The following is a 15,480-nucleotide window of genomic DNA, read 5'->3' as shown; positions in this document are numbered from 1 at the left end:
AGTGTTGTCCGGGAGGCTGGAGTGCTTGCCTGGAGGGGAGGTGTTTCTGCACGGCATCCTCAGCCTGCTCCCTGCATCCCTTCTACCTGGGTCTGTCTGTCCTCACCTCCCCTGAGCTCCGGGCTGCCCCAGCCTCCCCTGGCAGCTTACACCTCCTCCGGGCTAAATGTGCCTATGGACTCCTTTCCTGGCAGCTCTGTGCCTCCCTGTTCACTTTCCTGGGTGTGTCTGAGTGTTTGCCAGGTCTCTGAATGGATCTGGGAACTCCAGGATTAGCAGGAGAGGAGGGTGAAGCTTGAATGGAGCCCAGGCTGGGGGCTGCTGGCCTCAGAAGGGTGGCAAGGAACCCCAGCTGCAGGTGGGACACAAGCAGAGCCAGCTTGGGGCAGCTCAGCACTGCGGGTAACACAGAACACAAGAGGGAAAATAACTCTGTAGTTGGTGCCCTGGTTTCACTGGGTCCTGGCTCGGGTGAATTTAGAGGTCCAAAGCAATCCCCAGCCCAGATAAGGCCCCGTGCCTCGCTGTTGCTGCAGATGTTGCTGTCCTTGGCCATGTTCCACCCAGGCTGTGCCTTGTCCCCGGCTCACCTCTGGCTCTTCTCTCCATACCTTCACCTCATCGCTGCCACCGAGGCAGCCCACCTCCTCTCCCCAAGGTTAGAGGTGCATGCCAAGCCAGGAGCAGGCACAGAGGGAGGCACCAAGCACAACCCCTGAACTCACTTCTCTGAACTCACCTCCCAAGGCAATTGACAGTGTCATCGGGGTCCCAGATGGTGTCTGCTCACTTCTGTGCAGGGACTGGGAGGTGGGACATGTCTGAGTTTTCCCTTTCCTAGAGGGATGCATGGCTGGGACATGCACACAGGGTCTGGAGCTGTGGGGTTTGGAGGTTTGCTGGACCTCCCACGACAGGTGCTGCCTGATGCTAGGAGTGGTAGCCAGGTGTTCCAGGCAGAGGAGCACGGCTGTCCCCCCCGTCTGAGAGCAGATCAGCAATGGGTGAGCCTTTTGGGGTCAAGCAGGAAGGGTGACCACTGGAAACATGGCATAGAACCACAGAACAGTTTAAGCTGGAAGGGACCTTAAAGCTCATCTCGCTCTACCCCTGCCATGGGCAGGGACACGTTCCATTATCCCAGGTTGCTCCAAGCTCTGCCCAGCCTGGCCTTGGACACTTCCAGGGATCCAGGGGCAGCACAGCTTCTCTGGGCACCTTGTGCTAGGGCCTCACCACTCTCACAGGGAAGAATTCTTTCCCAATATCCCATCTAACCCTGCCTTCTGGCAATGGAAGCCATTCTCCCTTGTTCTGTCCCTCCAGGCCCTTGTCCAAAGTCCTTCTCCAGCTCCCTTGGAGCCCCTTTAGGCACTGGAAGGGGCTCTAAGGTCTCCCTGGAGCCTTCTCTTCTCCAGGTGAACATCCACAGCTCTCCCAGCCTGGCTCCAGAGCAGAGAGGTTCCAGCTCTTGGAGCATCTTCCTGACTGTCTTTTGCTTTCACACCATTAACACCTGTGCCAGTTCATGTAACAGACCCAAGGCATACAAATCTTCCTGTGCGTGACCCTTCCTCTGTCCATGGTCACTTGGTAGTCTTCCAAGTGCTTGGTTCCCTCTGTCCCTCTCACTCAAACTCTCCAGAAATTCTCCTGCTTGGCAGACAGGCACCCATTGAATATATCTGCAGAATTCAGAATCCACAGGAAATGCAGTGAAATGGTTCCTTCCTTTCCATTTAAAATGGAACAATAACATTTAAAGTGATGCTGCCAGTGTGACATCCCCTGGGACAGCTCTTAATTTACTCCTTCTGGGGAGGAGACATGAGCAAATAACCCCACCAAGAAGGACAGGGAGGCACTGCCTTTGCCCTAAGCACAGAGAAGAGGAGCTGTTCTTGCCAGGCTGAATTTCTGGTCAACAGCACTTGAGCTCAGCTCTAGGCCTGCTCAGGGCTCTTTTTAGGATAGACTTGATTCAGTGGTATGTCCTGATGTCCTGAAGTTTACACCATGACATAGGGGTGGGAGAAAGAGAAAGTTCTGGATTTAAAGTGACTGAAGGAGAGAAGGGGCAGGTAAGAAGAGGAGGGTGACAGCTGGATATGTCTGGCTTGCTTCAGAAAGCTCGTGGTGGATTTTAGATTCTGCACACCCCCTGCCCCCCCTCTTCCACCACTCCCGCGATTTCTGGGAACATTCCTCCAGGCTTTGATCTGCATTCCCAATACACTCCAAGTTGGAACAAACTCATGGTTTACCACCATATGGTTGCTGCTGTTCAGTTACCACAGGCTCAGCCCTCCTGTATCTTGGGCTTCTTGGTCATGCTACAACTTCATGGCATGCCCGAAGGCTGTGCTGGGCAAGATCGCTCATGTCAGGTGCTCAGGCAGCTCAGTGATGCTCTTATCACTCACATTAGGAGGCAGGAACGTTGCCCATTGGCAGGACAGGACAAACATGTGTGTCCATATCCCAGTGAAATTCTCCCCTTGCCAAACTTTTATTGAGCGTGTCGGCCGCCCCTTTGATCTCCTGCTCGGGTTGGTTTCTCAAGCACTCACACTCTCGAGGCAGTGTGCCCAGGCACTCCAAGCTCTTGCCTAAACAGTGTCATCATGCCAAGCCTGGGCCTTCCCCTGGGCACACAGGGGACCACAGGCCCCCTGTCATGCCTGAGTTTGTTCTTGTGCTGGTGCAAAGCAGGAATGAAGCCAATTAAGTCAACAAGTGAAAACATGGTGCATTTGAGAAAGGGGCCAGGCCTGGACTCTTCCTTCTCACACAGGAATCTGCAGCTGGTCCTAGTCTGATATCTCCTGAAGATGCCTCTAATGTGGTCTTAGGTGTCTCACTCCATCCCTGAGGAGAAGACTGTGCCTGTTTGTGGCTCTGCTCGCTGTACCCCCTCAAATGCCTGTTCCAACTCGATAGATTGATCGCATTTGTTCTTTTGTTTATGGTCCTCAAGCCAGTTTTCAACCCACATGAATGTTCATATGCAAGCCAGTTTGGATTCATTTGCCAAGTAATATTAGTAAGACACAGCACCTTAATGAACAGGATGCTGAACGCCTTCACTCCATCTCTTTACATTATAAACTGCAAAGGTTTTTTCAATTTGTTACCTTCAAAGCAGTTTTCACTTTTGACTCCACTTTTGGTGCCCCACTTGGGGTACCCCAGAACAGAACTAGTCATATGAAAAGCAGTTTTCAGGAAAGCTGAGACCAGCTATCCAAACTAACAAGGATTTTTTAGTTGCTAAACACTGTCCTGGTCTAAACAGAGTAGAAATAGAATGGAAATATCTAAATTTTCAAAACATTTTGAATTTGACTTGGGCAGCTGCAATATCTTGGTCTCACTGGTCAATGTTCATCATAGACAACCCCTTAGAAGCCCTTCTCTCCTGTCCTCACCTGCATCTTAGCCAGTGCTAAGTCCTCATACCATGCGACCTTTGGAAAGCTTCATCAGAGGAATTATCCTTTAACTCTCTTTTGCTCACCCACTGAATTGGTGAGCAGCACCATCCTCTGCCAAGAACTGGTGCCAGCCAGGGGGACAGAAAATCCCGCATGAACCAGAGTTGGTCTTCGTGTTGCCAATGAGTTGTACCCTGGTGCCTTCTCTGCACAGGAGCTGTGCAGAACCCTGGGGGAACAGAGGCCAAGAATTCAGAGCTGCAGCTCTTTAGCTGTGGTCACCTGGAAACAGGGGGCTGTGCCAGGCAAGGTGTCTATCAAGGGAGCAGTGATTCCGCATGGCAAAGCAAGGTCATGGTCCCAGAAGTGTTTACATCTCTGTAAGAGACCTCTTCAGCCTGATATGTCATGGAAACTCAACAAAGCTGCTGTCTCAGGGGTCCCCTACTTCAGACATTGCTGCACTGCTCCAGAAACAGCTTCTCACCACAGTGCCAGCCCATGTGAGCATTGCCCAGAAATGCCAGCCCATGTGAGCATTGCCCAGAAATGCCAGCCCCCCTTCTGTGGCAGAGCTGTCGCTCCCGAAGGAGTTGTGCCCCACTGCCAGCATCACTGCAGTGCTGCCTCCTACAAGAGTGACATTGCCTTGGAGTGAAACTCTGTGCTGGACAACCTCTCCAGAGTGGATGTTCCAGATGCCTGGGAGCTGATGAGGGGGTGGGGGTGCTCTGACAGCAGGTAAGGGTACCCAAGAACAGCACTGGTGACCCCTAAGCTGTGATGGCTCTGTTGGTCTCTGGACCCATGTGGGAAGAGGAGTGAGGAGGGGATTCCCCACAGGTGTAAGGGAGGAGAAGGGAGCTGCTGCTTTCCCATTCCCAGCACGCATGCCTGCACTTTATTTCATTTTGCTTTTGTACTGTTTCTTGGTCCCCCAACCTGGCAGGGGGCAAGCTGGAAGGAGATGTGGAAGAGGAATACCCCCATTTTTGTGGATGGAGTGCCAGGAATGTGCCGAGTGTTTTTTTTGAGTTGTTCCACTGGAATAATTTCCACACCATTGAAACTCTTTTCTAAATCCATGGGATGGCATAAAAACCCAAAAAGGAATTTTCTTAAGATGTTTTATCTGAGTCTTTGCTGCATTGGACTGTGAGCAAGGGGTTGGGAATTCCTTGGAGGTCCCAGAGCAGGGACCTGCCCTGTGCTGGTGTCCTGGATCCAGGAGAACTGTGGGAGCCCCATAATTTGGTTTTCCCTGCAGCTCTTCACCCCAATTCCAGGCACGGTGCTGGATCAGGCTTTGGGAATTTATGGTAGGAAATTCTGGTTTGATGCTTTTTTATCCTGCCTGAAAAGAGCTTCTGTGCTGTGGCAGAGAAGGCCACAGCGGGTGCTGAGCGCGTGGTGCTGAGGCTGCTGCGCTGCCTCCGCGGCACTCCCGTGAAGGTGAGTCCCTCTGCCCGCAGGGCCCGAGAAGAGGCAGGTGAAAGAGCCAGTGGCTGGGAAGGGGTCTGATCTTGCCGCTGTGCCCTGAAGCAAGAGGTGAATGGCAATGAACACCTGCCCTTGGCTGCAATTTCTCTTCTTGGCACCGAGCGCTCGTGCTTGGATTCAAAGCGCGGTAACAAAGCCCTTGCCGGCGAACACATTTCAACATGTTATTATTCCCAGGCCGGCTTTCAAGATCTCTTTCTATTCCTTCTGTACTGATTGCTCTTGTTTCTCTTGGCTCCCAGCTCTGGCTTTTCAGGCTTCATTAACTGGAATTTATTAGCAACTTTAAACAATCTTCCCGCTGCCAAAAAGAGAGAAAGAAAAGAAGGGGAAGAAAAGGAAAGAAACAAAGAGGAGACATACTAAACTCCGGGCTGCTCCCTGCCTGTGTGAGGCCCAGCTCTGAACACCTCTCTCTGTGCAGGTTTTCTTTGGAGGGGAGTCTGGTGAGTGGGCTGGTGCCTGCTCACACAGCCTGTCCTGTCTGCAAGGCCACCCAGAGCCCCTCTCCCATTGCCCCTGGAAGGCAGCTGAGGCTGGAGAATCTCTGGGCATCCCCTGAGCATGAGAACTAATTGCACTCACACCTTCCTGAGCAGCTCTCAGTAAATACAAACTAACAGGGCACACCTGAGGCCTGCTCTCATTGCTGGACACACATTGCTGGACACACAGTGAAAATAACTTCACTCAGACCACACAGGGAGCTGGAGCAGTCCCTGTGCCCTCACCTGTGCTCCAGGCACAGCATCCCCTCTGATCCCCTGGGGACACGTTCAGTGTCCAGAGCGGAGCCAGTGCAGAAATGCCCTGTGGGGCCCAGCCTGGCTGTGCCATGGTGACACACCCTGGTGTCATGGGTGCCTTGGCTGATGGCTCTGCTGTTCTCGGGACCCTCACGTGCCACCCTGCTCTCGATTTTTCCTCACAGGCCTCCACCCAGTGTGGGTGTGTGCAGAGGACTAATGTACTCAGGGCTCAGGTGGGCCCAGGATCTGGATTCGCAGGGCTCCACAGCAGTGAAACCAGGCACATTTGTCCTTGTTGGCCATGGGACACATTTGCTTCATCCACCCATTTGTGCAGCTGTCTTCTCCTTTCCCTTTATCCCGTTTCCTTGACTCAATCCTAGCTCCATGCACAAACTCAGCCATGAGTCCAGCTGATCTCTGACTTCTGTGAAACTTCACTTTCATGAGGAGCCTGGTGTGATGCTAAAATAGAAGAACAGAAAGAGGAGGTATCGTGAAAGGTGTGAAACAACAGCTCACCTCCACGGGAGCCTGGCTAATGGGGCTAAATGTAATGAGAGAGAAGATAAAATCAGAGAATCACGGGCAAGAGCAGGAGAGGAGAACCGTGAAGAGCCAGAGGAACCTGGGCTTCACTGTTGAAGAAGATAAGGGTTATAGATCAAGGACAAGGAGTGTCAAGAGTTCCTGGGATGTTTCTGAGCATTAACTCATTTCACAGAATCTTGAAAAGGAAATTTTGAAATCTGCATTGAAATTGGCAAATTTTTTGCTGAGGAACCTCTGATTTTTTTCATAAGGTTCAATCACCTAAGGCATCTTCGGCAATAAATCTTCAGCAATAATTTGAAATACCATTTTCTTTTAGGGTTTTCCTGAAATAAAAGAGTAATTGTTAAGAAGTAACCTGAAGATTAAACTACTTTTTACTCTCAGGTTAGAAGAAATGTTTGGGGTTGACCAAAGCCCCAGCACATCAGTTTTGGTTCACCTTGAACTGAATTTTGTACATTTTGACTTTGGTTGCTCCAGCCGGTTACTCATCTGGTTTATCCAGCATGTAATAGGGAACATAAGATTGTAGATATTAAACTATTAGAGAGCATCCAAAGGTGGGCACTGAAGATGGTGAAGCGCCTTGAGGGGATACCATGTGAGGAGCAGCTGAAGGCCCTTGTTCTATTCAGCCCCCAGAGAGGAAGGTGAGTGGCAGACACTGATCTCCATGGCCAGTGACAGGACCCAAGGGACTGGCCTGATATGGTCTCAGGGGAGTGAATTGGTCAGGCCCCAGGCCTGACAGTTCAAAAACATTTGGACAACGGGGGACCGAGGTGCGACTCCTGGGGACAGTGCTGTACAGAACTGGGAGTTGGACCTGATAATGTTTGTGGCTCCCTTCCAGCTCAGACTCTTCTGTGACTTTGTGACTCTGTGTAGAAGCCAGACAGGGGCCGTAATGCCACTCAAAATCCCTGGGGATGAGAAACCTGCTGAACACTTTCCATCTAACTGAAGACAGGCACTTGCAGCAAGGATGAGCTGCAGAAGAGTCCTCTTCATTGTCAACACTTCCCTGCCTGGAGGGGGACAGGCAGCAGGGCAGGCAGGCAGGTCTTCCTCCTCTCCAGGAGAAACTAACCCTGGGATACCTGGATTTGGGATAGCTGGGCTGTCCCTCACTGCTCAGCAGAGGTTTCTTCACTCACTTGGCATGTCCCAGCACAGGCAGTTCTGCATGGGGATGAAGAGAAAGGGCTTGGTCTCCTGTGCTGCGTGTCACCCTGGCAGACACTGGGAATGTGTCCCAGGTAGATGAAATCAGCAGAGATCTGAGCTGTGAAACCTGAACAAACTTCCCTTGAGGATGCCTAAACAAGCAGGATTTGTTTGCTTGATTCTCATGCGTGTCCTGGCACAGAGGGTGATCCCAGCCTGAATGTCATGGTCCTGATGTAATGTTGTGGGATGAAAATTTGGTGAAGATATAAATGAAAAGAGCAGGGGAAATGCCAGGCAAGTTTCATTATTGGTCAATGACAGCCCTATGAATGCTGTACAAACTGTCTCTGTCTAGCTGTTGTTGAAAGAATCACTTTTAATTTGCCATAATATGTAAAATCCTTCATTGCTTGATTTCATATAAATGACTTGATTTCCATAAATAGGATTACTATCTTACTGCTATAAAATTCTAGCAGGCACTTTGCTATGCACAGATATATGATGCTGCAGTTTGCATTTCTTCCCCTAACTGTGATGTAAAGCCTTTCCAAAGGGGGACTTGTGACACATTGAACCACAGTAAAATGTTATCTAACAACTTCCAATTATTTTTTCAGATTTTCCTCTTTAAATTTTTCCCTTTTTACTGTTTCATTCATAATTATTTTTGGCTGTGGGAAGCTGGCTCTTTTGGAACCTGTGAATATTTATTGGTTGCTGGTCGAGACTGCTCTGTTTGTACATGACGTAACCAGGACACGGCTGCTTGCAGCAAGACACTGCTAATTGTACACAGCAGGGCCTGGGCTGTGTGTATGAAAAGCCTCAGTACCCCCAGTGAAGATGCTGGGTGTCCACACTTCAACATGGATGTTGATAAAATGAAAAGAGAAAGGCTGCAACATGGGTGCAAAGTAGTGAAGAACCCACCTTCTGTGGGCAGCTCTGGCTCCAAAGCCAAAACAGGGTCAAAAATGCCTCCTTGTCAGCCTGTAAATGCCTTTTGGGGAGGGGGGCTTGGGTAACTGGGGTCCTTACAACTCTAATGAATTTAAAATACAGAGAGATGATGATCAGTTACAAGATCATTTGAAATAAAAAACCTATGCTATCAAATCACAGAATCCTGCAATGATTTGGATTTGGAGGGACCTTAAAGATCATTCCATTCCACCTCCTGCCATGAGCCTTCCACTAGCCCAGGTTGCTCCAAGCCTCATCCAACCTGGCCTTGGACACTTCCAGGGGTGGGGCAGCCACAACTTCTCTGAGCAACCTGCGCCAGGGCCTCCCCACCCTCACAGGCTGTTATGGGGATGTCTGTAATTCTGACATTTTGGAAAATACCACTTATGAAGTGCCAGCATTGTGCCTTGTGGTGGCGGCAAGATCTGATTCAGAGAAGTGAAAGTGTTTCATTTAGGCAGATTAGGTTGCAGTAACTGTTACATACACAGTAAGTTTACAACACACATCAAATGCAGCATTAATATTAGTATTTCATGAATGCAATAACAGTGTTTTGAAGAAATTGTGTTTTCCAACAGAAGCTGTTGTGTTGAAAGTACCAACAGCATGAGAATAACACCTGGAGGTATTTCTCATGGTCAAGTGGAGTAAGACCATACAGGTGCAATTTACTCATGCAGAAATGGTCAACCTCAACATTCTGCCCCCTGGGCTCCCATTTTTGGGGCTCACAAAGGATTCCAGTGGTTTCTTGTGCTGATGGTTAATTTTCACACTTTCAGAAGTGGGGCCACTCCTTCACTGACACACAGCCACATGCTGATCCCCAGGACTGAGATTGCTGCTGTGTCTGAGTGTGTCTGCTCAGACCTCAGTGCACTCTGCTGCATGGTGGGACACCTCAGCCTCTGGGAAAAACTCTGGGCTTCAGTTTTCCAGGGTGGGCTCCATCTGACCTGCAAAGGGTCCAGGGTTTAATGCTGCAGGAGGCTATCAGGGGCACCCTGTCTGCTGAAGGGTGAATGAAGCTCTCTGTTTGCTGGCTCTGCTCCAGGCAGTGTTGATTTTTGAATGGGAGATTAGGTCCTCTTTTATTTTGGCTTTTGGCACATGCATCACCTCAGCCTGAAGGTGACGACGTCAGTGAAACCCCTAAGCTGGAGCAGCAAATAAATCCTGTCCCAGCACGCAGTCTGCTTCCATCTCAGCCTGCAGCTGCAGTGACAGCACTGGAGGCTGTGCCCAGTGCTACAGGACCCTCTGAATGTCCCCCCAGCAGCCCAACCACCCCCTGCCCGTGTGGCTGCCCCGTACTCACAGCTCCTCCAGGAAGCGCAGGTGCCGGAGTGCGCTGGGCTGCAGCTGGCTGATGTTGTTCATGCTCAGGTCTCTGGAAGGGAGGAAAGACAGAGGTCTCTGATCAGTCACACAGTGGTTTGCATAGAATAAAGCTCAGTGCCAGGCTCTGTGTCCCCTCTCTGCTAAGTGGGAGGGTGAGCAGCCTCTGCAAACAGCATTTCAGCATGAACATCTGATCCCAGCCCAGGCTCTGCCTGCAGAGGGGTGGAGAGGAGTAGCCAGAGAGAGCTGGCTCCTTCAGGGTGGTCTGCCTGAGCTTCTGAAAGTTATGAAGCAAGTTAGGACATTTCCCAACAGCACAAGCAGTACTCCTGTCTCACAATGATTGGAGAGTGAACAGGAAGCCCTGTGACACTGGAACGGGACAGTATGTCCTTGGGCCCAAGAGCATCTCTCTGTCACCGTGGTCATGCCAGCCCCCACAGGGAGCTTTTCCAGTGTGTGGACAGACATCTGCTTTTGAGGAGACATGAGAAAAGGGGTCCATCCCACTGGACTGACTTTCTCTACACTGTACAAACTAGAGAAGCACACCAGGACTTAGGGACAGGGATTGGCTCTGTGGGTGACAAACTGAGGTTAGGAGGTGGAAGGAAACTGGCTGATTGTGCTTGTCTCACTCTGCCATCTCCAGCTAAAGGCTGATCTCCTCTGCTTAGGCTCCAGTAGAGCCTCTGGAGGAGGCTGTGCTGGTACCCCAAGGGTCCAGGGTGGTGCTGAGTCTGAAGCCCTGTGCATGTTACAGAGTCACTGTGAGCTGCCTGTGCAGAGCTCTCCTCTCAGGGCATGAGAGTAGCTGAGTGTCCTGAGAGATCCAATGCACAAGCTGGTATTTGGAAAATACAAGGGTGTTTCTGGGCTCCAAGGCTGTTCTTGGGCACCTGATAGCTTCTACCCTGCCCTCATGAGCAGCTGCATATGAAGAAACCCACACTGCTTACCCCAACCTAGACCACGCTGTGTCCCAGTGAGCAGGGGAGCATTGGCCTTTAAAACTAAGAGGTAAAATGAGGCTGAATTAAAAGCTGGTGTGATTAAAACCAATGGGGCATATCTCCTACTGAGCACAGCAACCCTGGGCAGTGTCATCTGGGGTTCTGGAGAGCCTTATGTGAGGCACAAGGGGCTGCTCTTTGTCACTGTGCACAGACAGGGCAGCTCCTGGGAGCTTGCACTAAACAGCAGAGGCTGATGGGTGTGATGGGAAAATGAGGAGAAGCAACAACAAAATAAAGGCAATTTATTTACTCTTTCCTTCTGTAAACCTCACAGACTTGTGAGCCTAAGGAAGGATGTTTCCTGTCCTCCCAGTGCCACTGGGAATGCCTTGGCACCGGGAGGAGGCTTGTGCCAAGGACAAGGACAGAAGCAGGGAGGAGAAAAGACCCTCAGGAGAACCCAGCAATACAAGAGGGACCTCTCTGCTCAGAGCACCTGAGATACCACAGGACACATTTCAAATGATCTGGAGCATCTCAGCTGGATTTGGGCTCTGGATAGGAAATTGCTTCACTGAAAGATGAGTTCATTGAAAAATTCACTGAGATGGCTTTGTATTCCTCAATAAAAGAATGCCTGAGTTTTGCTGGTGAAGAGCAGAACACGATGGGGGGCATAGGCTTCTACATTTTTACAATTTCCACAAAAAAACCGAAACTACCATGTTCTAACCAGCTCTGTTTGACATTGATTGAGGCAGGTGACACATCAGGAAGGTTGGAAGCTGCCTTTGCATATTCTCTGGAGACGTGTCCTGTGACAAAACCACACACTTCTGTGAGCCCTTTTGAAAATATTCCTGGAGAAGTTTACTTTTTCTTTATAACTTTCTGTTCTCCAAAGAAGTAGTAGAAAACTTGCCAAATATCTGTGAAAATTCTAAACTCTGTTTTCAGAATGAGTGCAAAAAGAAAATTATTGCCTGCACTGTTCTGTGTGCAGTGCTGCATTCTATATTTTGGTGATCCTGGGATACAAGGGTTAAAATATTATTTTGTGCTGCTTCTATTTTTATTTTTAAACCCCCAAGGGCAGTTGCTACTTAGCACCCATTAAAACATCTTTTTTTCCTACATCAAAGTGTCTCCTGTTTGTGTTGTAATGAATCTGTCTGATGTTTTGACATGTTGTGGAACAATGTGAAAATAACGAAAAATAATGTAAAATGAAAGACTGTGAAAGAAAACACAGATCTGAAACATTCAAGATCTCCTTAAAACTGTGAGGCATGTTCCTTAAGTTGCCTTCTGCTGGCAGTGTAGAGAATACTCCTTGCTTGCTGCAGGAGCCACTTTCCAAGCCCCATGGAACTGCCTTCTGTGTGCCCAGGTGCTCTCCAGGTCTGATGGGGACACTTGGACACCTGGGTGGGTGGTGGCTGCAGATGTGCAGACCCCAGCATCAGTCCCAGACAGCAGCAGGGCTGTAGGTGGCTGAGGATTTGGGAGATCAAATGTCTTTGAGAATCACAGAATCACAGAATGCTGTGGGTTGGAAAGGACCTCAAAGCTGATCTCGTTCCCCCCTGCCATGGCAGGGACACCTTCCACTGTCCCAGGTTTCTCCAAGCCCTGTCCAGCCTGGCCTTGGACACTCCTGCCCTGATCCATACCTAAAAGGAACAAAATACACTGGTTTCAAAAAAATCTTCCAAAAGGCAGAGGAGAGATACCATTATCCCATCTCTCTGGCAGCCTCACAGCTCCATGGCATGTGGCTTTTCTTCAAAAGCCCCCTCCCCTCCCTCCTGCAGCCCTGGGGCTCCTGGCCACAGGCAGGTCTGAGACAAGGAGCTCTCTCCCACCATCTCTTTGCGCAGTAAAGAAAAGCACAACCTGTGTTTTCAAGGTTGTTACACAGGAAATATTTTGAGTAATTTTATTTTAAAGTCGCTGATGTTTTGGCTGTTGAGCACTGCTGGTTTGCAGTCCTGCAGGACTCAAGTGTAATACATCTACACTGACAGCCCTGAAAAGGCACCCCTGAAGTGCAAATCCTAGCAGTGGTGTGCCAGCTAATGAACAGCAAGGCAAAGGTTCCAGGGACTCATTTTTGCCATGAACTTTCCAGGGTGACATCCTGCAGGGAGCACCCCACCAGCTCCTCCAGAGCAGGGGACATCACACCCGACTTGGCCTGGTGGAACTCCTGGCCTGGCTGTGGTGTGAGGACAGCAGGGAATGTGCAAGGACAAATGGTGTGAAGGAAGAACAAATTCCTCCAAGGGCTGGAAATAAACTTCCCAAGCACAGCCCTGGACTCAGTGATTTTTCTAGCCACAAAAGTACGAGATGTTTCTCCACAGGCTGTCCATGCTTGTATGAAAGCTGAGGCACAGGATTCTTGCCTGAAGTGTTGTGGGAGTAAATATTTGACTTATTACTCATTTAAAGATGTTGTTGACTTGTTGCTGTGTTTTCCCAAGCTCATGCTTTTCCTCTTAGTAAGGTTTCTTATGTTATATACATCCCCAACACATGCAAGGGTGGAAATGCTTCCTGTCAGAGCAATCAGAGAAGCTGTTTATCACCTCAAGTGTTTGGGGGTGGTTACTTCAGTCAGCCACATGTAGTTAATTTAAAAGGAACCCATGGTATTTGAACCTTGTTGGATTATTTTTTCTGCAACATTCAGAAGAAATAGGGATCCATGGACTAAATGGGTTAGGGGCTCCTCTGACCTTTCTCAGCTGTGTCAGTGACTTTGACTTTCCAAGCTAGGGCTCTCTTCTGACTGAACATCCAGGGAAGCCAAACAGGTGCTGGGTCACTCATGTCTATGCATGGCTCTTGTAATTTGCCCTGGAGAAACCATTCCAAAGGCAAGGTCGGTCCAGAGCAGGCAGTAGAGAAGTGTACAAAGATTATGATTCAAATCCCAAAGTCCCCTAAACTCTAAAAGAAATTAGAAAGCTAGGAGAAGAAATGAGGTGTTGCAGCTTCACTCAGGCTTGCAGTGTAGGACCTGCAGAGGAATTGTCTGGATTTGTGCCTTGGAGCTCATGATACCACTCAGCAGTGGTGCTCTGGGACAAGCCATCCCTCTCCTGTCCTAAAGCTCCCCTGTTCCTCCTTCTCCAGGGCCTGGCCTGACTGTCCTCTCTACAAAATATCAAATAAAAGCAGGAATTCTTTTGCTGTCAAATCATCCTTCATGGCTGTGGTCTGGAATGCTGCCAGTAGAGTGAACTGCTCTACTACTCCCAAAACTGAAACTCTGCTATCGTATCACCCTGCTTACCCAAGAAGCAATGCCTTTTAATGCCTCTAGTATTAGGTGTAGAAAATACCTATGCTTTCAAATGGCACTGCACCAAAGCCATCATGGCTATAATTAGTGTGATTTAACTTCCCCCCTTCCCCAACTAATTCTAAACATTTATCGCAAGCATTTCTAACTTGTACCTGCAGGAAAACTGAGACACAGTTCATGGAAACTGAGCTCATGTGATTCAGCCTCAGACCTTACAACTCCTCTGGCCCTCGAGGGGTTCCTTAAATTGTTTGCTTTGATGTCACCTTCTTTCATGAACAACCTTTGATTATTCACTGATTAGCTGATCTTCCTTACCAAAAAATGAGGTGACACACACACTGTTCTGGGTTCCCTGCTGGGACTGCCTGCCCCGCTCTGCACCGTGCTCTGAGATGGTGAGCACAGAGTTTTAGCTCAGGGATGATATGATCTTTAAAGATCAAAGGGGTTTATCCTTGGCATCACTGCTGGGGCAGGCTGTGGTGCTGTGCTCTGAACCCTGGCTGTCACCATGGGCAGTGTGCAGCCCCACTGGGAGAAGGCAGAGAAGGCACCTGCAGGGCTTGGTGGATGTGCATGCTCTGGGCCAAAAGGGCAGGACTTTGTGCTGCTGTAAGGGGGCTGCACGAAGGACATCCTGCAAGCCCTGCCTGAGACAAGGCTAAGCAACATCCCCAGGATGCTCCTCTGTGGACAGCAGGATTGATGCCTCTCTCACAAACTCAGGGCATCTAAAAGCTGCCCACAAAACTGGGGGAAGATGAGCCTGCCCATGAGCCCCAGAGCTCCTGATGTGTGTCCTGGGCACAAAGCAAAGTGTTTCCCCAGAGATGTGCTGCAAAGGAAATTAATGCAGGCAGAAGCAACACAGGTTGAAGCCCCCCTAGAGTAACACAACAGGACCAGGGCTGCTCAGACAGGAGGATTTGAAGGGGAAACAGCAGGGGTAGGGCTTGGCTGAGGCCAAGCAGAGAGACCTCAGAGTCAGATGTGCATCTGGGCATAGAAAATTGCACACAGCTGAGAGAGATGCTCTCCTGGGAGGCTTACAGGACAGATGTCCTACAGAAAAAGCAACTCCTACCTGTGGCTTGGAGAAGACATCCCCAGCCACCTCTGTCTACTCCAAAGGGGCAGAAATTCTTAGCTTCAGTCCCTAGAGGTGCTCTCCATGGCTCCCTCTGTCACTCAGCAGACCAAGAAGCCCTGTGTCCTCCTGCTCTTGCAGCTGCCTTTGAGAATTTTGTTCTGCAAGGTTTCTGCAGCTCAGGTTGCTGTTGCCGGACCTTCACAGAGCCCACAGTGGGGCACTCATTGGGCTTCTGGGTTCCCTGGTACCTCAGCAAAAGCCAATGCATGTGGCTACAGCTGGAAATGATGACAGACATGGCCCTGGTCACTGGACAAGACTTTCAGTATTTTGGGAAATGGACCTCTTACTCCCTGTTTGTAAGGAGGCAAAATCACCCCAAAGAACAGATCTGACT

The 15,480-nt window shown here is 49.8% G+C and overlaps 1 protein-coding gene across 1 annotated transcript in view; it reads right to left on the bottom strand.

The window, feature by feature from the left end:
• The window catches only part of LGR6 (leucine rich repeat containing G protein-coupled receptor 6), a 143,044-nt gene that overhangs the window by 81,016 nt on the left and 46,548 nt on the right, over positions 1 to 15,480 (bottom strand). The window contains exon 2 of the mRNA XM_033079937.1: positions 9,699 to 9,770. Coding sequence (XP_032935828.1) covers positions 9,699 to 9,770 — 72 coding nt within the window. The remainder of the gene's footprint in view (positions 1 to 9,698; positions 9,771 to 15,480) is intronic.

The sequence above is a fragment of the Catharus ustulatus genome, chromosome 25 (assembly GCF_009819885.2).
Source record: "Catharus ustulatus isolate bCatUst1 chromosome 25, bCatUst1.pri.v2, whole genome shotgun sequence".
Taxonomy (NCBI): domain Eukaryota; kingdom Metazoa; phylum Chordata; class Aves; order Passeriformes; family Turdidae; genus Catharus; species Catharus ustulatus.
Note: the sequence above shows the minus strand (reverse complement) of the source record. Positions and strands in the feature narration are given on the sequence as shown.